Source organism: Phocoena phocoena, chromosome 4 (genome assembly GCF_963924675.1).
Source record: "Phocoena phocoena chromosome 4, mPhoPho1.1, whole genome shotgun sequence".
Classification (NCBI taxonomy): domain Eukaryota; kingdom Metazoa; phylum Chordata; class Mammalia; order Artiodactyla; family Phocoenidae; genus Phocoena; species Phocoena phocoena.
This window is the reverse complement of record NC_089222.1, coordinates 87,481,659-87,503,203: the sequence shown is the minus strand read 5'-3', so window position 1 is coordinate 87,503,203 and position 21,545 is coordinate 87,481,659. Positions and strand designations below refer to the sequence as shown.

The 21,545-nt window shown below is 36.1% G+C and overlaps 1 protein-coding gene across 1 annotated transcript in view; it reads right to left on the bottom strand.

The window, feature by feature from the left end:
* Positions 1-21,545, bottom strand: part of SLC9C1 (solute carrier family 9 member C1) — a 94,453-nt gene that overhangs the window by 47,804 nt on the left and 25,104 nt on the right. Inside the window, exons 7-10 of the mRNA XM_065875864.1 lie at positions 19,674-19,773; positions 15,577-15,720; positions 13,756-13,930; positions 1,071-1,152 (exon numbers count right to left, since the gene is read on the bottom strand). Of these exons, the coding sequence (XP_065731936.1) occupies positions 1,071-1,152; positions 13,756-13,930; positions 15,577-15,720; positions 19,674-19,773 (501 nt within the window). The remainder of the gene's footprint in view (positions 1-1,070; positions 1,153-13,755; positions 13,931-15,576; positions 15,721-19,673; positions 19,774-21,545) is intronic.

The following is a 21,545-nucleotide window of genomic DNA, read 5'->3' as shown; positions in this document are numbered from 1 at the left end:
AATCTATTACCTGTTGTGTTTTCTATTTTATTTATATGTGGTTTGTTTATTTTTATACAAAAATGACTCTCTGATATTACCTTATTTGACTTGTTTACTGCCTGTTTCTCCTCTCTCCAACATAAGCTCCATCAACTCAGAAATCTTTTTTGTCTTCATAATGTATCACTATCAGTTAGAATAGTGACTGGCATATAAGAGGCTCTTAACAAAAAGTTTGTCAAATAACTGAATAAACTTATTGTATAATTTTACTTAAACTGGACTAATGTAAATAAGTAATCTTTTTTTTTAATTGGAGTAAAATTGCTTTACAATGTTATGCTAGTTTCTGCTGTACAATGAAGTGAATCAGCTATATATATACCTATATCCCCTCCCTCTTGGACCTCCCTCTCACCCTGCCCCCCATCCCACCCATCTAGGTCATCACAGAGCATGGAGCTGAGCTCCCTGTGCTATACAGCAGGTTCCCACTAGCTATCTATTTTACACATGGTAGTGTATTTATGTCAAACCCAATCTCCCAATTCGTTGTACCCCTCCCTTCCCCCTGTGTGTCCACACATCCGTTCTCTATGTCTACATCTCTATTCCTGCCCTACAAATAGGTTCATCTGTACCATTTTTCTAGATTTCACATATACGTGTTAATAATATACGATATTTGTTTTTCTCTTTCTGGCTCTGTATGACAGACTCTACATCCATCCTCATCTCTACAAATGACCCAATTTCATTCCTTTTTTATGGCTGAGCAATATTCCATTGTATATATGTACCGCATCTTCTTTATTTATTCATCTATCGTTGGACATTTAGGTTGTTTCTATGTCCTGGCTATTGTAAATAGTGCTTCGATGAACACTGGGGTTCAAGATTATTGCTTATTGGCCTAACAAGCTTATTGGCCTAAACAATTCATATGACTTTACATAGAGATCCAATTTCCTCTTCAATTAGACACCACTGATTTGTATTTATATGGCTTCTTTCTTCATTATTAACAATTCTTTAGCATGTTGGGAATATTTTTCTCTTCACTCAGAATATGAATTTGCAGGGCTTACCGAGTTTAGTAACTGCCATTGGCAAAATAAATCTATTGACAATCAGGCTAATTAAGGATACTGACACTCCATGAAATAATATCTGGAATAGAAAAAAAAGAGTGAGTTTTCATCACAATGTCATATAATATACTCTATATTTAACCAATGTAAATTAAGCTAGGATGTACTATGTCAATAGATACTCATGGCAGAGGGGAATTTGGATGTCAGACATGATGCAAGTACTCTGGGGATTCTCTATCTTCTTGCACGTGTTTCATTCACATTTCTGGAACCAAACCAAAAATCAGGACACATGGTTTGACAAATATTTATGTACATATGAAGACATTAGGAGAAAATACTTGTTCTTAAATTCCATTACTGCACGTCTTGAGCCCTGGAAATATACCTGTGCTTCACCAATTCTCATCCACCATACACACCTCCATGTACACAGCCACACAGTTCTCTGCTCAACATTATCAGCACATCTGTATGAAATAATTCTCTCCACTTAGGAAAAGAGGACAACTCAGAGGCCTTGGTATGTGTGCTCCACCTCATACTTTGCCTCTCTGGCATCTCATTGCCAGCAGGGAGGAGCAATTGATGCCTTTGGTGCCACCTGTTTTTTTTCTCCACTTATATCCCAAGTTAATCTCCATGGACAGATGAAGTGACACTTTTCAATTTGATACTACATACTTCCATCGTTTTATGGAATTCTAACTTCCAGAACTTATTTTAAACTCTTAGCCAGTCCTCTATTCTTTGGCTACAAATGGAGGTTAGAGACAGCGCAGGAAACCATACCAGAGGCTTTCAAGGTTGCACAGTAGGATCACCAGAGAAACTTTAACATATTGGTGCCCAGGATGGTGCCACTGAATATTCTGATTTAATTCTTCAAGGGTGCAGCCCAAACACTGGTAATTAGAAAAACCAAGGTACAATCTACACACATTGAAATGTACTTATGTATCATTTGATAAGTTTTGACAGTGCATACACGCATATAACCCTCAGTCCTATCAGGATGTAGAATATTCTCATATCCTTCCAAATTTCTCCAGTGCTGCTCCAATCAATCCCCACCCGACACGAGGCAACTACTCTTCCTATTTCTATTTCTATAGGTGAGATTTGCCAGTTCTAAAACCTTCATTTAAATTGAATATTATGTTTCTCATTGTAGTTTTAATTTGCATTCCCCTAGAGTAATAATGTTAAACATTTTAATGTGCTTAGTGGTATATATCTTTCTTTTTGAAACATTTGTTCAACTCTTTTGCCTATTTTTTATTTTATTTTATTTTTTTGTGGTACACGGGGCTCTCACTGTTGTGGCCTCTCCCGTTGTGGATCACAGGCTCCAGACGCTCAGGTTCAGTGGCCATGGCTCACGGGCCCAGCCGCTCCACGGCATGTGGGATCCTCCCGGACCGGGGCACGAACACATGTCCCCTGCATTGGCAGGCGGACTCTCAACCACTGCGCCGCCACCAGGGAAGCCCCTTGCCTATTTTTTAAATTGGGTTGATTTTCTTTTATTATAACATTGTAGAAATTTTGAAAAATATATTCTGGATAAAAGTGCATTGTCATACAGATGGCCAACAGGCACATGACAAAAAGTTCAATGTCGCTAATTATTAGAGAAATGCAAATTAAAACTACAATGAGGTATCACCTCACACCAGTCAGAAGGGCCATCATTAAAAAGTCTACTAATCACAAATACTGGAGAGGGTGTGGAGAAGAAGGAGCCCAGCTACACTGTTGGTGGGAATGTAAATTGATACAGCCACTATGGAGAACAGTATGGAGGTTCCTTAAAAAACTGAAAATAGAGTTACCATATGGTCCTACTCCTGGGCATATATCTGGAGAAAACTCTAATGAGAAAAGATACAGGTGCAGCAGTCTTCACTGCAGCACTATTTACAATACATGGAAGCAATCTAAATGTTCATCCACAGATGAATGGATAAAGAAGATATATATATATATATATATATATATATATATATATATATATATATACACACAATGGAATATTACTCAGCCATGAGAAAGAGTGAAATAATGCTATTTGCGACAACTTGGATGGGCCTAGAGATTATCATACTAAGTGAAGTAAATCAGACAGAGAAAGACAAATATCATAGGATATACTTATGTATGGAATCTAAAAAATGATACAAATAAACTTATTTACAAAACAGAAATAGACTCACAGACATAGGAAGCAAACCCCTGGTTACCAAAGGGTTTAGCAGTGGTGGGGGGAGATAAATTAGGAGTTTGGGATTAACATACGCACACTACTATATATAAAATAGGTAAGTAACAGGACCTGCTGCATAGCACGTGGAACTATATTCAATATCTTGTAATAACCTATAATGGAAAAGAATCTGGAAAAGAGTATCACTTTTCTGTATACCTGAAACTAACACAACATGGCAAATTAGCTATATTTCACTAGAAAAATACAGAAAAATGTGCATTATCAGATATATGTGTTATTTCCTCTCAGACTTACATTATCCATTTATGTAAAGCTATCCTTTGGTAAGCAAACATTTTTAATGTTGAGAACTCCAATTACTATTGTTTTTTTGATCTAAAAACCCTTTGTCTATTCCAAGGTTGCAAAGGTATTCTCTTATGTTTTCTTCAGAAGTTTTAGGGCTTTTGATTTTATATTTATGTCTATGATGCATCTCTAAGCACTATTACATATGGTGTGAGGTAAAAATGGAGGTTTTACTTTCTTTGGCAACTTATTTACCTTATAACTGGGAGTCTGTACTTTTAGGCTGTCTTCATCCATTTCCTCCGTCTCCTCTCACCACCTCTGGCCATCACCAATATATTCTCTGTTTCTATGAGCTCAGTTTTTTTAGATTCCACAAATAGTTTTTTGAATGTTAAACTAATATTTCTGGACATATTTTTTGGATAGTCTATTTGATCATAATGTCATACTTTTTATATATTTAAAATTAATTGGCTACATATTTTTTAAGAATTTTTGCATCATGTTTAATTAATTGTTTTGTTTGTTTGTAATTATCTTTGTTGGGGTTTAATATCAGAGTGGGCTGGCCACATAAAATAAAAAAGTGCTTCATCATTTTCTATTTTATGAGAGAGTTTATGTAGAATTGTTATCATTTATTCCTTAAATGTTTGGCAGAATTTTCCAGTCAAGCCATCTGGGCTTTTAGTTTGTGAGACAGTTTTAATTTATATACCCAATTTCTTTAACAGATATAGGGCTATTCAGATTTTCTATTTTTTTGTGTGTCGGTTTGGGTAAATTGTGTTTTTGAGGAGTTTAACCATTTTCATCTAAGATATTAAATTATTCTGACAAAAAGTTATGCATAATTTCTATTTATTACTACTTTAATAACTGTATAATTTGTAGTCATGTTCTCTTTTTCATTATGGATATCAGTAATTTGTTCCCTATCTCTTTCTGTCTGTCTCTGTCTCCCTCTCTTGCTCTTTTTTAAGGTTTAACATTTTATTTTATTTTTTTAATATCTTCATTAGAGTAAAATTGCTTCACTGTGTTGTGTTAGCTTCTGCTGTATAACAAAGTGAATCAGCTATACGTATACGTATATCCACACATCCACTCCCTCTTGCATCTTATCCCAAGTGTCCAGGTGGTCAAAAAGCACCGAGCTGATCTCCCTGTGCTATGCAGCTGCTTTCCACTAGCTATCTATTTTACATTTGGTAGTGTCTATATGTCCATGCCACTCTCTCACTTCGTCCCAGCTTACACTTCCACCTCCCTGTGTCCTCAAGTCCATTCTCTATGTCTGCATCTTTATTCCTGTCCTGCACCTAGGTTCTTCAGAACCATTTTTTTAAATTCCATATATGTACATTAGAATACAGTATTTGTTTTTCTCTCTCTGACTTACTTCACTCTGTATGACAGACTCTAGGTCTATCCACCTCACTACAAATAACTCAATTTAGTTTCTTTTTATGGCTGAGTAATATTCCATTGTATATATGTGCCACATCTTCTTTATCCATTCATCTGCCAGTGGACACTTATGTTGCTTCCATGTCCTGGCTATTGTAAATAGAGCTTCAAAGAACATTGTGGTACATGATTCTTTTTGAATTATGGTTTTCTCAGAGTATATGCCCAGTAGTGGGATTTCTGGGTCATATGGTAGTTCTATTTTTAGTTTTTTCAGGAACCTCCATACTGTTCTCCATAGTGGCTGTACTAATTTACATTCCCACCAACAGTGCAAGAGGGTTACCTTTTCTCCACAGACTCTCCAGCATTTATTGTTTGTAGCTTTTTTGGTGATGGCCATTCTGACTGGTGTGAGATGATATCTCATTGTAGTTTTGATTTGCATTTCTCTAATGATTAATGATGTTGTGCATCCTTTCATGTGTTTGTTGGCAATCTATATATCTTCTTGGGAGAAATGTCTATTTAAGTCTTCTGCCCATTTTTGGATTGGGTTGTTATTTTTTTTTGATATTGAGCTGCATGAGCTCCTTGTATATTTTGCAGATTAATCCTTTGTCAGTTGCTTCATCTGCAAATATTTTCTCCCATTCTGAGGGTTGTCTTTTCGTCTTGTTTATGGTTTCCTTTGCTGTGCAAAAGCTTTTAAGTTTCAATAGGTCCCATTTGTTTATTTTTGTTTATATTTCCATTTGTTTATGAGGTGGGTGAAAAAGGATCTTGCTGTGATTTATGTCATAGAATGTTCTGCCTATGTTTTCCTCTAAGGGTTTTAAAGTGTCTGGCCTTATAAGAGGTCTTTAATCCATTTTGAGTTTATTTTTGTGTATGGTATTAGGGAGTGTTCTAATTTCATTCTTTTACATGTAGCTGTCCAGTTTTCCCTGCACCACTTATTGAAGAGGCTGTCTTTTCTCCATTGTATATTCTTGCCTCCTTTATCTAAGATAAGGTGACCATATGTGTGTGGGTTTATCTCTGGGCTTTCTACCCTGTTCCATTGATCTATATTTCTGTTTCTGTGCCAGTACCATACTGTCTTGATTACTGTAGCTTTGTAGTATCATCTGAAGTCAGGGAGCCTGATACATCCAGCTTCATTTTTCTTTCTTAAGATTGCTTTAGCTATTCGGGTTCTTTTGTGTTTCCATACAAATTGTGAAATTTTTTGTTCTAGCTTTGTGAAAAATGACATTGAGAGTTTGATAAGGATTGCATTGCATCTGTAGATTGCTTTGGGTAGTATAATCATTTTCACAATGTTGATTCTTCCAATCCAGCAACATGGAATATCTCTCCATTTTTTTGTATCATCTTTAATTACTTTCAACAGTGTCTTATAGTTTTCTGCATACAGATCTTTTGTCTCCTTAGGTAGGTTTATTCCTAGGTATTTTGTTCTTTTTGTTGCAATGGTAAATGGGAGTGTTTCCTTAATTTCTCTTTCAGATTTTTCATCAGTAGTGTATAGGAATGCAACAGATTTATGTGCATTAATTTTGTATCCTGCTACTTTACCAAATTCATTGATTAGCTGTAGCAGTTTTCTGGTAGCATCTTTGGGATTCTCTATGTATAGTATCATGTCATCTGTAAACAGTGACAGATTTACTTCCTCTTTTCCTATTTAGATTCCTTTTATTTCTTTTTCATCTCTGATTGCTGTGGCTAAAACTTTCAAAACTGCGTTGAATAATAGTGGTGAGAGTGGGCAACCTTGTCTTTTCCCTGATCTTACTGAAAATGGTTTCAACTTTTCACCATTGAGAACGATGTTGGTTGTGGGTTTGTCATATATGGCCTTTATTATGTTGAGGTAAGTTCCTTCTATACCTACTTTCTGGAGGGTTTTTACCATAAATTGATGTGGAATTTTGTCAAAAGCTTTTTCTGCATCTATTGAGATGATCATATGGCTTTAATTCTTCAATTTGTTATTATGGTGTATCACATTGATTGATTTGTGTATATTGAAGTATCCTTGCATTCCTGGGATAAACCCCACTTGATCATAGTGTAGTATCCTTTAATGTGCTGTTGGATTCTGTTTGCTAGTATTTTGTTGAGGATTTTTGCGTCTATGTTCATCAGTGATATTGGCCTGTAGTTTTCTTTCTTTGTGACATCTCTGTCTGGTTTGGTATCAAGGTGATGGTGGCCTCGTAGAATGAGTTTGGGAGTGTTCCTCTCTCTGCTATATTTTGGAAGAGTTTGAGAAGGATAGGTCTTAACTCTTCTCTAAATGCTTGATAGAATTCGCCTGTGAAGCCATCTGGTCCTGGGCTTTTGTTTGTTGAAAGATTTTTAATCACAGTCTTAATTTCAGTGCTTATGATTGGTCTGTTTATATTTTCTATTTCTTCCTGCTTCAGTCTCAGAAGGTTGTGTTTTTCTAGGAATTTGTCCATTTCTTCCAGGTTATCCATTTTATTGGCATATAGTTTCTTGTAGTAATCTCTCATGATCTTTTGTATTTTTGCAGGGTCAGTTGTTACTTCTCCTTCCTCATTTCTAATTCTATTGATTTGAGTCTTCTCCTTTTTTTTCTTGATGAGTCTGGCTAATGGTTTATCCATTTTCTTTATCTTCTCAAAGAACCAGCTTTTAGTTTTACTGATCTTTGCTCTTGTTTCCTTCATTTCTTTTTCATTTATTTCTAATCTGATCTTTATGATTTCTCTCCTTCTGCTAACTTTGGGGTTTTTGTTCTTCTTTCTCTAACTGCTTTAGGTGTAAGGTTAGGTTGTTTATTTGAGATGTTTCTTGTTTCTTGAGGTAGGATTGTATTGCTGTAAACTTCCCTCTTAGAACTGCTCTTGCTGCATCCCATAGGTTTTGGGTCATTGTGTTTTCATTGGCAATTGTTTCTAGGTATTTTTTGATATCCTCTTTGATTTCTTCAGTGATCTCCTGGTTATGTAGTAGCGTATTGTTTAGCCTCCATGTGTTTGCAATTTTTACAGATTTTTTCCTGTAATTGATATCTAGTCTCATAGTGCTGTGGGTGGAAAAGATACTTGATATGATTTCAATTTTATTAAATTTACCAAGGCTTGATTTGTTACCCAGGATATGATCTATCCTGGAGAATGTTCCATGAGCACTTGAGAAGAAAGTGTTTCCTTATTTATTTTCATTTTGGATGATCTGTCCATTGGTGAAAGTGAGATGTTAAAGTCCCCTACTATGATTGTGTTACTGTCAATTTCCCCTTTTATGGCTGTTAGCATTTGCCTTATGTACTGAGGTGCTCCTATATTGGGTGCATAAATAATTACAGTTGTTATATCTTCTTGTTGGATTGAACCCTTGATCATTATATAGTGTCCTTCTTTGTCTCTTGTAATGGTCTTTATTTTAAAGTCTATTTTGTCTTATACAAGAATTGCTACTCCAGCTTTCTTCTGATTTCCATTTGCATGTGATATCTTTTTCCATCCCCTCACTTTCAGACTGTATGTGTCCCTAGGTCTGAAGTGAGTATTTTATAAACAGCATATATATGGGTCTTGTTTTTGTATCCATTCAGCCAGTCTATGTCTTTTGGTTGTAGCATTTATCCATTTACATTTAAGGTAATTATTGATGTGTATGTTGCTATTACAATTTTCTTAATTGCTTTGGGTTTGTTATTGCAGGTTTTTCCCTTCTCTGTGTTTCCTGCCTAGAGAAGGTTCTTTATTATTTGTTGTAAAGCTGGTTTGGTGGTGCTGAGTTCTCTTAGCTTTTGCTTGTCTGTAAAGGTTTTAATTTCTCTGTCAAATCTGAATGAGATCCTTGCTGGGTAGAGTAATCTTGGTTGTAAGTTTTTCCCTTTCATCACTTTAAATATGTCCTGCCAGTCCCTACAGGCTTGCAGAATTTCTGCTGAAAGAACAGCTGTTAACCTTATGGGGATTCCCTTGTATGTTAATTGTTGCTTTTCTCCTGCTGCTTTTAATATTTTTTCTTTGTATTTAATTTTTGATAGTTTGATTAGTATGTGTCTTGGCATGTTTTTCCTTGATTTTATTCTGTATGGGACTCTGTGTTTCCTGGAGTTGGTTGACTATTTCCTTTCCCATATTAGGGAAGTTTTCAACTATAACCTTTTCAAATATTTTCTCAGTCCCTTTCTTTTTCTCTTCTTCTGGGACCCCTATAATTCAAATGTTGGTGCATTTAATGTCCCACAAGTCTCTGAGACTATCCTCAATTCTTTTCATTGCTTTTTCTTTCTTCTGCTGTGCAGTAATTATTTCCACTATTTTATCTTCCCGGTCACTTATCTGTTCTTCTGCCTCAGTTATTCTGTTACTGATTCCTTCTAGAGAATTTTTAATTTCATTTATTGTGTTGTTCATCGTTGCTTGTTTCATCTTTAGTTCTTCTAAGTCCTTGTTAAATGTTTCTTGCGTTTTCTCTATTCTATTTCCAAGATTCTGGGTCATCTTTACTATCATTATTCTGAATTCTTTTTTAGGTAGACTACCTATTTCCTCTTCATTTGTTAGGTCTGGTGGGTTTTTATCTTGCTCCTTCATCTGCTGTGTGTTTTTCTGTCTTCTCATTTTGCTTATCTTACTGTGTTTGGGGTCTCCTTTCTGCAGGCTGCAGGTTCGTAGTTCCCGCTGTTTTTGGTGTCTGTCCCCAGTGGCTAAAGTTGGTTCAGTGGGTTGTGTAGGGTTCCTGGTGGAGGGGACTAGTGCCTGTGTTCTGGTGGATGAGGCTGGATCTTGTCTTTCTGGTGGGCAGGTCCATGTCTGGTGGTGTCTTTTGGGGTTTCTTTGGACTTATTATTATTTTCGGCAGCCTCTCTGCTAATGGGTGGGGTTGTGCTCCTGTCTTGTAAGCTGTTTGGCATGGGGTGTCCAGCACTGGAGCTGGCTGGTCGTTGAGTTGAGCTGAGTCTTAGCATTGAGACGGACATCTCTGGGAGAGATCTTGCCGATTGATATTATGAGGAGTTGAGAGTTCTCTGGTGGACCAATGTCCTGAACTTGGCTCTCCCACCTCAGAGGCTCAGGGCTGACACCCAGCTGGAGAACCAAGACCCTGTCAGCCACACAGCTCTAGTCCTACCCTTGGCACTCTGTGACATAATCAGGAGAAATCTCTGAGTTCCTGGGTTCTCGCTGGACTGGACCCCCAGCCCCTGCTGTGGGTGTCCCTGATGGTGTTCAAAGAAGAAAATGGTTCCTGATGGAGGAGACTGAGTGGAGGAGGCAGCTTCACCAGGCTGCTGTCAGATGGATTGGTTCAGAAACAGAGCGTAGTGCTCTGGAGCTGCCCTTAAGGCAAATGTTTAAGGGACAGGCACAGTTTGTCTTCTGGCACGAATTTTTGATACCTCCAAGTTCCCAGCAATAACTGCTTGACTTGAGGATAGTGGGAAGTCTTGTCGAGTTGCTGTAGCCTTGACCTTGACAGACTTAGCATTGGGAGCTCTATGTGTCTGGGCCAGAAGCGCCCATGCTAACCCAGGCCCTTTAGGTCCCTTCCTTTGTGTACGTAATTTTTTTTTTAAGTAACTGCCAAATTCTTTTCCAGAGTGACTGTACTATTTGATATTCCTACTAGTAATGTATGAGTGGTCCAGGTTCTTTGCATCCTCACCAACATTTAGTTTCATCACCATATTTCATTTTAGCCCTTCTAATAGAGAGATATCTTTTTGTGGTCTCAATTTGCATGTCCCCAGTGGCTAATCATGTTGACCATCTTTCTGTGCTTATTTGGCATGTGTATATCCTCTTCTGTGGAATGTCTCTTCCTGTATTCTGCCCATTGGACTGTTAAAAGTTTTTAATTTTGATGAAGTATAATTTCTTCTTTTTTTTCTTTTATGGATTATGCTTTTGGTGTCTTTGCCTTATGCTAGGTCCCAAAGATTTTATTCCAAGTTAAAAAAGAGTTTTCTAGTTTTACATTTTGTATTTAATTCTGTGACCCAGTATAATTAATTTTGTAAAAGATGTGAGACTTAGAGTCAATGTTCTTTTTTTTTTGCCTATGAATGACCATTCTTCAGCACCATTTGTAAGACATCCTCTATTGAATTGCTTTTGCACCTTTATCAAAAAATAGTTGGGGGGCTTCCCTGGTGGCGCAGTGGTTGAGAGTCCGCCTGCCAATGCAGAGGACGCTGGTTCGTGCTCCAGTCCAGGAGGATCCCACGTGCTGTGGAGCGGCTGGGCCCGTGAGCCATGGCCGCTGAGCCTGTGTGTCCAGAGCCTGTGCTCCACAACGGGAGAGGCCACAACAGTGAGAGGCCCACGTACCGCAAAAAAAAAAAAAAAAAAAAAAAATAGTTGGGGATATTTGTGTGGATCTATTTCTGGGTTCTCTGTTCTGTTCCACGTGTCTCTGTCTCTCTGACAATACTATCTAATCTCCATGACTATAACTGTAATAATGCCTTAGAATTGGGTATACTGATTTTTTCCTTCTCTTTCAAAATTGTTTTTGTTATTTTAGTTCGTTTGCTTTTTATTTCTTGAATGGTTGTATGTGGAATTGTATCTTTAATTTTAATTTCCTTGTATCAATTGGTAGTATATAGAAATACTTGATTTTTTATACTTATCTTGTATCCTGAGACCATGCTGAACTCACTTATTAGTTCTAGTAGAGCTATTTTTCTCTTCTTTTTGAGGACCCTTGGAATTTTCTATATAGATAATCATATTATCTGCAAATAAGGATAGTTTATTTCTCCCTTTTCATTATTCATGTGTTTTTTTTCCTTTACTTTATTTTATTGTTTTTGTCTTATGGAGCAAGCTAGAACTTCCATCATGATGTTTAATAAAAAGAGTAAGAGTAGACATTCTTGGATTTTTCCCAATTATAGGGTGAAAATGTCTTTCACTATTAATTATAATGCCACCTGTAAATTTTTTTGTAACTGTTCTTTATCAACATTAGGAAATTCCCTTCTATTTCTACTTTTTGAGAGATTTTGTCATAAATGGATATTGATTTTTGTTAAGTGCTTTTTCTGTATCAGTTGATACGATTCTATAAATGTCAATTAGATCCTGTTGGTTGATGGTGTTGCTTAGTTCTTCCATAACCTTGCTGATTTTTTATCTAGTTCTACACTTTGTTGAACAAATATAAAAAGGAGTGTTAAAGTCTCCAAATATAGTTTGTTTATTTTTCCTCTTAGTTCTCAGTTTTGGCTTCACATATTTTTATGTACTTGTTTGGAACATATTCAGTTTAGTCATTGAACTTGTGAGTAGTAGAGAGAGGATTAAGTTAAAATTTTAAGCTTTCATTGTAGTGCCTCTTTGTGAGTATTAATAAATTAGCTGTAAGATTCAGCTAAATTAAATTAAGTAAGGAGTGCTACTTTCTTCTCAACTAGTTAACTACTACTGAGACATCTCTCAAATGATTTTATTTACCAAAGTTTTATATGAAAGCAAGTCTTCATGGCAACATCATCATCATCATCATCATCATAGCTCAGATTTATTGTACATTTACTGTATGCTAAACAATGTGTTAAGCATTTTAGCTATATTTTCAATTTATCATAATAACCCTTTGAGACAGTGGAGATAGTGATATAGCCAGATAGACCTGGCTCATACAAGTTTGTGAGAGCTGATCATTACATTTTCAGGAAGTTTATGAGCAGATTGATATTCCTGTTGGTGCCAGTGATTACACAACAGAAACTGGCAAACACTACAACTTAGGTTCTCCCCCTCTCTGAGAAAGTTACTTGTTAAATATTTATTAGCAAACGATTGGTATCATTACTAAATCTGTTTTGGAGTGAGGAAACTGACACTTTGGGTGAGGTGGTGGGAATGAAATAACTTGTGGATGGTTACACAGTAAATAGCAACCAACTAAAAATTTCAGAACCCATATCCACGTGCAATGTTCACCATTATACTGGTCAGGATGTATGATGATGCCGCTGATTTTTATTCAGGCAGGTGGAGATAAGTTAAAAAGAAGGAAGAGGTCATGTAATATTAGATACTTTGGTTTAGAAAGCAGTGTTTGAATATTTAGTTTTTTAATGTTTGGATTATACATAATAATGGCCTTTGTACTGTTCCCTTTACTCTTGGAATTTATGTAAAAAAAAAAAAAGCCACGATGGAAGTATTAGATGTGTTGTGATGTCTGCATAGAAAATTTCTTAAAGAGATCCTTGAAATTATCTTATTTTGAGATGAGGTAGAGGGAGAGTCATACCCATTATATTGTGTTAGGCAGAGTTTGGGGGTTCTATCTTAGAGATAACTTCCGTTAATAAACAAAATGTTTCGGTTCCTAGCATTACTAAATGTGGCCTCATAAAGTTACAGAAGACAATAGAGCCAATTATAAGTAGGTTTCTGCTTTTCTTGAGTAGGTGTTAGAAGTAAATAAAAATAGAAACATTTATTAAGTGCATACTCTGTATCAGATAATATTTTAAATGACTTATAAATTTTAATTCTCTTAACTTGTACAATAAACCTATCTTTTAGGAGTGCGATGAAGGGATTTAGGAATCCTTAAGCTAGAATGGAGAAGAGGAAAGTTGCCAGTTGTTTTTCCCCTCCCCAGTTTTACCATCATAGCTAAATCACTCCCACATTCCAAGTGGGGTTGAGCAATCTCACTACAAAAGCATATTTTAGTACACAGAAACAGTTTTCATAAAATATTCTAATAAAAAACCACATCTTTCTTTACTTGAGATTTCTCCCTCTCAGATCCAAGAGAATATTCAGAGTAGGCAAGCAGAAGAGCCATGTTTATATTAGGAATCCCTTTCATTTCACTCCAGACCATAATGAATGCCCAGCGCCAGCTGAAACCATGACCAAGTCGAGACAAAAGAGGGCTCAATAATAGAAAGACCAGAAGTCTAAAAGACAAAACAGATTTTAAAATGTTATTTTTGTCATAGAAATTTCTTTCCATCCCATTCTATGCTGTTCCAGTCTATTCCCTGTGGAACTGCCAACTCTCAGACCAAAGAACCATCTTTCACACTCTGTTGGTATGGCACAAAAGGAAGGCAGAAGGGCATTCCATACCAAGAGAATTGTATTATTCATTTTCTTTCTTTCTCTTAGGAAAGTAGTGGAGTAATTCCACATCACCTTTGAGTGGTGCTTCTCCAGGTGGAAAAAAAAGTGTTAGAGACGTTTTGTAGATATACTCTATTCTAGATCTCAAAAACAAATAAAAGCAAATCTAATAAATACGAGATAAAATAATGTCCTCTCTTTCTTTTTCTTTGTAGATTTTAATCTTACTGAATCTGCCCAGTATCAGTTAATTCATTTCTATTTCTTCTTTTAGTAACAGATCATTCTTATATTTTACACTAACTGTATCTGATAATTTGGGGCTAATTTCCATTTACTTGGCACTGGCTGACTTGATGTTGAGTCCCAACTAATCTTCCTAGATGGAAGTAGAATGTTAACAATTTTGGTGATGGAGATTAAAGAATTGTTTTGGTGGTTTTCCTCTTCTATGTTATCTCCTTTTCAGTTACATAAGCAGATTGCTTTCTGCCTTTTAACACTGGAAAGGGGGCTACAAAAATTATTTAGGTAAAAAAAGACATTTACAAGGAGGACTTCCATATGATTTTTATTTATTTATTTATTAGACATATGATCATTTAATTTATTTTTAATTTTTTTTGAATCAAAGCTAGAAAAATGTTACCTAAAAGTAACTAAACATAACATCGCATAACATAACGTAACATGGCAGAATGCCAGAATTGTCAGAACACCGAACAGAGCAGATATCAAATAATAGTGAAAAATAATTTAGGAGGAAAGAAAGGTTATCTTTCTTTTTAAAAAATTTTTATTGGAGTAGAGTTGATTTACAATGCTGTATTAGTTTCAGGTGTATAGCAAAGTGAATCAGTTATACATATGCATACATCCACTCTTTTTTAGATTCTTTTCCCGTATAAGCCATTACAGAGCATTGAGTAGAGTTCCTTATGCTGTACAGTAGGTCCTTATTAGTTACCTATTTTATTCATAGTAGCATGTATATATCAATCCCAGTCTACCAATTTGTCCTTCCCTGATTTTTAAAAAGCAATTTCCAACTATACTTTTTAAAGAGTAAGTTATTTGTTATATAATATATATATTATACTAATATATAATATTAAGTGAACAAAGCAAGATAACATTTTTATTTATGATAGGTGTTTAACTTCATGAAACCTCATAGAATAAAAAACAATAAAAAACACTGGAGGAAATATATGAAATGTTAGTAGTCGTTGCCTCTAGGTAGTAAGATTATGAGAAGTTTTTTTCTTTTTTCTAATTTTCAAAAATTTTACAACATGTTTGCATTGCTTTGAAATGCAGTTAAAATTGAATAAAACACTGAGTGCTAATTTGCTGATGATTCCTTGGAAAGTTTGAGTGAATTTTTCATTCTAAGGTATGAAACATTTCTGTCATTTAAAGAATGTCTTCAGGCTTAGTCAATGTCTTATAAATAGAAATATTCAAATGACTTTCTTACCTGAAAACAACAAGTGTTAAGTAGATATTTAATGAATAATATATATCAGAAAATGATATATATAAATATGTATGTGCAGGAATTAGAGGTCCAATGAAAGTGAACACCATAAGAAAAGCAACAAATGATAGACAACTCCAGAATCTGCATTTTTAGAAAAAAATTTAAATATAGTTAATTAATCTAACATGTTCAATGCAAGACTTATCTGTCTAAGGCATTGTGCTAGGCATTATAAAGAAAATAAAGATGAATAAGGCATTCACCAACACTCAAGGGGCTTATAATTTAACTGGGGAGAAAGGAGCACTAAGGCAAGTAAACAAATACTTCTAAAGCAATTTTAACCAGCTTACACTGAATGTAAATTAGTGTCTTTCTATTTGGGTTGACTTTGAAAGATATGTTAGGTTGTAGCTATACTATTTGACAGAACTCATTCAGGCACTATGGTTCAAGTAGCTGGAAAATACTGATTGTGAAGTCCTTGTACCATTAGGAAGATCTAAAATTGTTTATTTTAAAAGGAAATACTGAACTACTAGTCTGATTTACATAGTGATAGGATTAAGCCTTTGCCCAAAATCTAGCTAGCACTTAGAATATGTGAATGAATCTTTTATTCACATGAATGCCCTTTGTAGATTCTCCTTTTGTGATTTCTGAGTCTGTACTTATTCAAGTACTCCAGAGCCCAGGAAAACTCTGCATCATTCCCAAAGCTCATGTTCTCATCAGCTGCAGGCAAAGCAGTTTGAAAAAGTACACTCAGACACGAGTATTTGTCATTTTTTGGGTGTTGGGACCATAGCTACTTAAAACTTCATGTTATCTTTCTGTATATTTCATGTATTTAAGGTTGACATTATATGTGTAGCAAAATAAATGGAAAAGATTAAAAGGGTACATGAACACCATTTTATGAGAGGAAAAAGAGCTTGGTTTTACCCATATGCTGCCAGACTCTGTCCCTGAAACATAAATACCTAGGCATTACCAGAGAAAATTTCAACATGAAACGCTGTGGGAAAATGTCTCCAAATATCAAAAATCTCAGTCTTGTTGAGATTAGCACAAAATGTAATCAAATCAATTAAGTGACATATATTGAAGAGTTATCAAGACTCTTTCATATATGGTAGAAATTAATGGGAGAAATCTTATGAGGGGGAAACCAGATTCTGTAAGGAATCAATGCCCACCAAATTCAGAGTGGATATGAGCTGAATAACCAAGCTCCCAATCCATCTAATAGACGTGCGCATGTACGTGTGTGTGTTCAATCAGTCAGGCACACAGAAAAAAGCATCTGAATTTTTCTTTTAAGTCTGTTTTCTTTATTTGGTGATCATGAGTTATCCTAACAAATCTAGACCTTTTACAGGAGCAAAAGGTCACAACCCTTTCTGTATATAAGTAACATCTTGGAAGAGTTTTTTAAAATCAGATATGCCATGCTCTCACCCTCATAGATTTTGATACTATAGGTCTAGGCATCTGTGTCATTTTTATATCTCAATGTTGCACAGCCCTTAGCCTAGAGGAATGATAAGACCTTATGGTCTGGACATTTTAGGGACATCAATTTGCCAAGAATAAAAGATTATACAGGTTGGCACTTCCCTGGTGGCACAGTGGTTAAGAATCCACCTGTCAATGCAGAGGACATGGGTTTGATCCCTGGTCTGGGAAGATCCCTTAGTTGCTGCGGAGCAACTAAGCCCGAGCGCCACAACTGAGTCTGCACTCTAGAGTCTGTGAGCCACAACGACTGAAGCCCACGTGCCTAGAACCTGTGCTCAGCAACAAGAGAAGCCACTGCAATGAGAAGCCCTTGCATCGCAGTGAAGAGTATCTCCCACTCGCGGCAACTAGAGAAAGCCCGCACATGGCAACGAAGACCCAATGCAACCAAAAATAAACAAAATTAAAATAAAATTTAAAAATTAAAAATAAACCAAGTAGTACTATATGACTTAAGAAGAATTATATGGGTTGACAAGGAACTATCTCTTATTTGGGGAATTTCTTTCTAACAAGGTGATGTATGAATAGAAGCATGAAACTGGCAGCTACTTATGCCAATATATAAAGGAAGCACATTTCAAGAGCAGAAGCACAAGAACACAAGCCCAAACAGGAAGCCTGTTTGGTATATTTGAGGAATAATAAGTGTGGCTACAGCAGGGTGGGTGAGGGTGAGAGTGGTAGAAATGAATCACAGAAGTAACAGGGGGACAAACATATCATTTGTTTGCCATTGAAACAACTTTGACTTGTAGCCAAATGAGAAGTTATTAGATGGTTTTAAAGAAAAGAAATGATCTGGGTAAGGAGGAAGTGAGGTGGGTGAGGATCAGAAAACATCATAGGTTCAATGTGTTATATTCTCAGTGTGACAACAGAATTGTTAGAATTGGGGTCCTAGGGGGTTAAGCTGAAAAGATGGGCGATGGTGCGCCTCCTCTCTTAGAGAGTAGCATGGACCTGCTGTAGACTCTTGTAGGATTTACCATTATTATCTTAGATTTCTACTGTCTTGGAGAGTAGGAGCTGACACATATTATATTTTAGATAGTAAGATTCTTGAAATTGAGATTATGAAGTTATTATTTGTATGAGCATAAAGTGGGTGGCTGAAATGGAATGATAGATGTGCTCACAGGAGGAAAGGAAGTCTTGGAATGGAAAGGTGAGGGAATAGTAGGATCAACTGTGTGAATATTGATTGATGCCACTAAGGATGGTGATAGCATGATGTTGGAGAGAGTCGCAGTGAGACAGGGGCCAAGATCTTCACAAAATGGAGAGTGTGACTCAGAGTTCTAGAGATAACTACAACCAAGAGGGTGGCCGATGGTATAATCTGATGGTATGAGCTTCAAAACTGGGCTCCTCTGGGGAAGAATAAGAAAAATAATATAGAAATGACTGAGGTACAGAAAAATCACCCACCTCAACCCTAGGCTTATAGCACCAGGGATGCAGGTGAGAAAGACACTATAACCTTTAAGGAACATGAGGGAAATAATGTCTTCAGGGGAGAGCCAGCTTTCAGTTACAGCAAGAATGAAGGGAGCCTTCAGAATCACTTCCCATATATATAAATAAATGCATAACATTTTAAATGCTTCCTACAGTGGTGGCCCAATTAATGCTGCCTAGCAGCTAGTACAACTGGCTTCCATTGTAATTGACAGGAAATTTTAGTGACGTGCTCTCAAATCCTATAAAATCCTATACTTTTCAGCTTCTTCTGAACTCATTTCATCTTCCATAATGTTCTCCCAAAAGCCAAAAAATCATTGATTATGTTCAGGCCCTCTGTTAACACATATTAATATGTTGCCATTGTGTGATTTAGGCCAAGTTCCCATCCCATGTATTGGAACATTACAGAAAGTACCCCTTCTTCAAGACTGACAGTTTCCACTCACCCCCTCAGCTGGGTGCCCTTGAGCAAGGCACAATTTGTACTCTTCTATTTTCTTTTTTAACACTGCCAATTGTATTTAAACGCCCCAGCTTAATCTTTTAATTGGCTTTGCATGGCTTCTCTTCACTGTCCTTAAAATATTGGTCTTCCATTCTAGTGGCAGTGCCAAACTGACCCATACTGGAGCCTGAGGCAAAAGGAACTGTTAGTAATATTGATCTTTCTTTTAAAATTTTGTATTTTCACCATGGATTTTTTGTATTAATTTCAATTTTAAAATATTGCATTAAAATATTTACTTTGATTACTGAGTGTTTTGGCACCCTCTTAAATTTTGTGCCTGAGATGAAGGTCTCAGTTGCCTTACTTTAATCCTGGCCCCTGTCTAGGGGATTAGCCTGAACATTACTGAGTAATATGGTCAGAGACTTAAGGGAATTAGTGGTGAAATAGAGTCAACATGAACTCAAAGTGAGGTTACAAATTTTGCTTAAAGATGGAGGTTTAGAGGACACAGGCAACAGAGTTTTTAGAACGGGTTTTAGGTAGCTAGTTTTCAAGTCAGTATCTTATTTTGACCATGTAGACATAGATGTAGTTACTATTACAATATTATAACTTCTAATGTACGAAACAAAGTGAAAATATGTTAGCCACTCACTCAAGAAGAAGTGCTTCAACTCCTGGTTTAAAACTTGTAGAATTTAAAAAAAGTCCCATAATGACGATGGTAAATATTCCAGACATTCCAACTAGCTTACCTATGTTTTTGAAGAAACAAATATAAAATATTAATTTAACATCAACAGTGGCACAGATTTTGCCAGAGATGAAAACATCAGATATCTGATAGTAGTGACTTCATATAGAGAGGCTATCCCCCTTGGTTTCAACTGGATATCACAAATTATTATCACCACCCATTGTCCTTCTTCCTCCTCGGATTCATACCCAACTGTGCAGAAAAGTCTGTAATGAACATCCTTGCACTGCTTTGGCTTCTGATCATTGGCAACAATGTGGAGCTCACAAATCTCTTCATGTGCCCTAGTGAGGCTAGAGCACCCTTCACAGGTCTAATTTTTTCAGGGGGGCTCTGGATGAATTAAATAGAAGTGAGCTGATGAGCTCTCTATGGACTAGCCCACTTCACATACTTTTTCTTAGAAGACAGTAGGAGATAGAAATGGTTTGATCTTGTGACAAGACTAAGGGAGTGGAGCCAATAGAACCTAATATGGATCTACTTCCCCAGTTTAATTTTGGTTTTGTGAATTTACTGTCAGGGACTGAAAAGTGTAGAAAACTGTGGAATATTCTTAAACATTCTCTTAGCTTTCATGAGCTAGAGGGAAAAATAATTTTGAAAGTAGCTTATAAAAGTGATATATTATCACTGTGAAAAATTCAAATAATATGATACAGTATAGAGCTTATATTTTTTAGAAAAAGGGAATACCCATAATTCCACTGCCAGGACTTCAGGTATAGTTTTAAAGAACAATTTTTTTGTTTGTTTCCTCTTTTTTTTTTGTTTACATCTTTATTGGAGTATAATTGCTTTACAATGGTGTGTTAGTTTCTGCCCCATAACAAAGTGAATCAGTTATACATATGTTCCCATATCTCTTCCCTCTTGCGTCCCCCTCCCTCCCACCCTCCCCATCCCACCCCTCCAGGCAGTCACAAAGCATGGACATATATACACTACCAAACGTAAGGTAGATAGCTAGTGGGAAGCAGCCGCATAGTAAAGAACATTTTGATTGAAATTTATATTGAAGAGAAGACTATATTTGCCTAGAAAAAATCATAAGATAAGCTACTTGAAAGTACAGAATGAGACACCCAGAAGGCAACTCCAAGCATTAAAGGCTGCTTGCTGAATTTCTATAATGCAGACAAGTGGTAAAAATTAAGCAGGAAACATGGAAAAGTGAGGAGATATGGGTAGCTGTTAGATCTCATAGAGTTGTGAACTACACAGCGTAATATTCCTTGTGCGCTCCCCTTGTCTAAGAAGAAGAAATTGTTATATATTTATGAGGAGGCAGCAGAGATTATGAGGAAGAAAACTCCAGAAATTTTCAGAAATTTTGAGGAGATATCTTTGGGTTTTCATAGACTATAGAATTGGAAGCTTAAGATAATTCGATCAAGATCTTAGAGAGGAGTGGAGTACCCTGTGAACACTCACAGAGGCATGCTTCTAACATACATATATACAGTCACATATTAAGAAAAACTACAGAGGGATTATACAGCAATACAGTTCTGTAATGGGCTTATTTTTTTTCTCTTAACTAGACATTGTTCTAGTTAACAAGTACAGATTAAAATTTTTGTTTTAATACTGAAGAATATTATGGATATGCCACTTTGATCATTATTGCCATGTTTATCAAATTGTCATACATGGATCTGTTTTGTGCCCCTTCTGTTTCTTTGGTTTACTTTGTATTCCCCTGTTAATAGCAGCTGTATTTTAATTACTAAGGCTTATTAAATGTTTAATACTTACCTAATTGTAAAA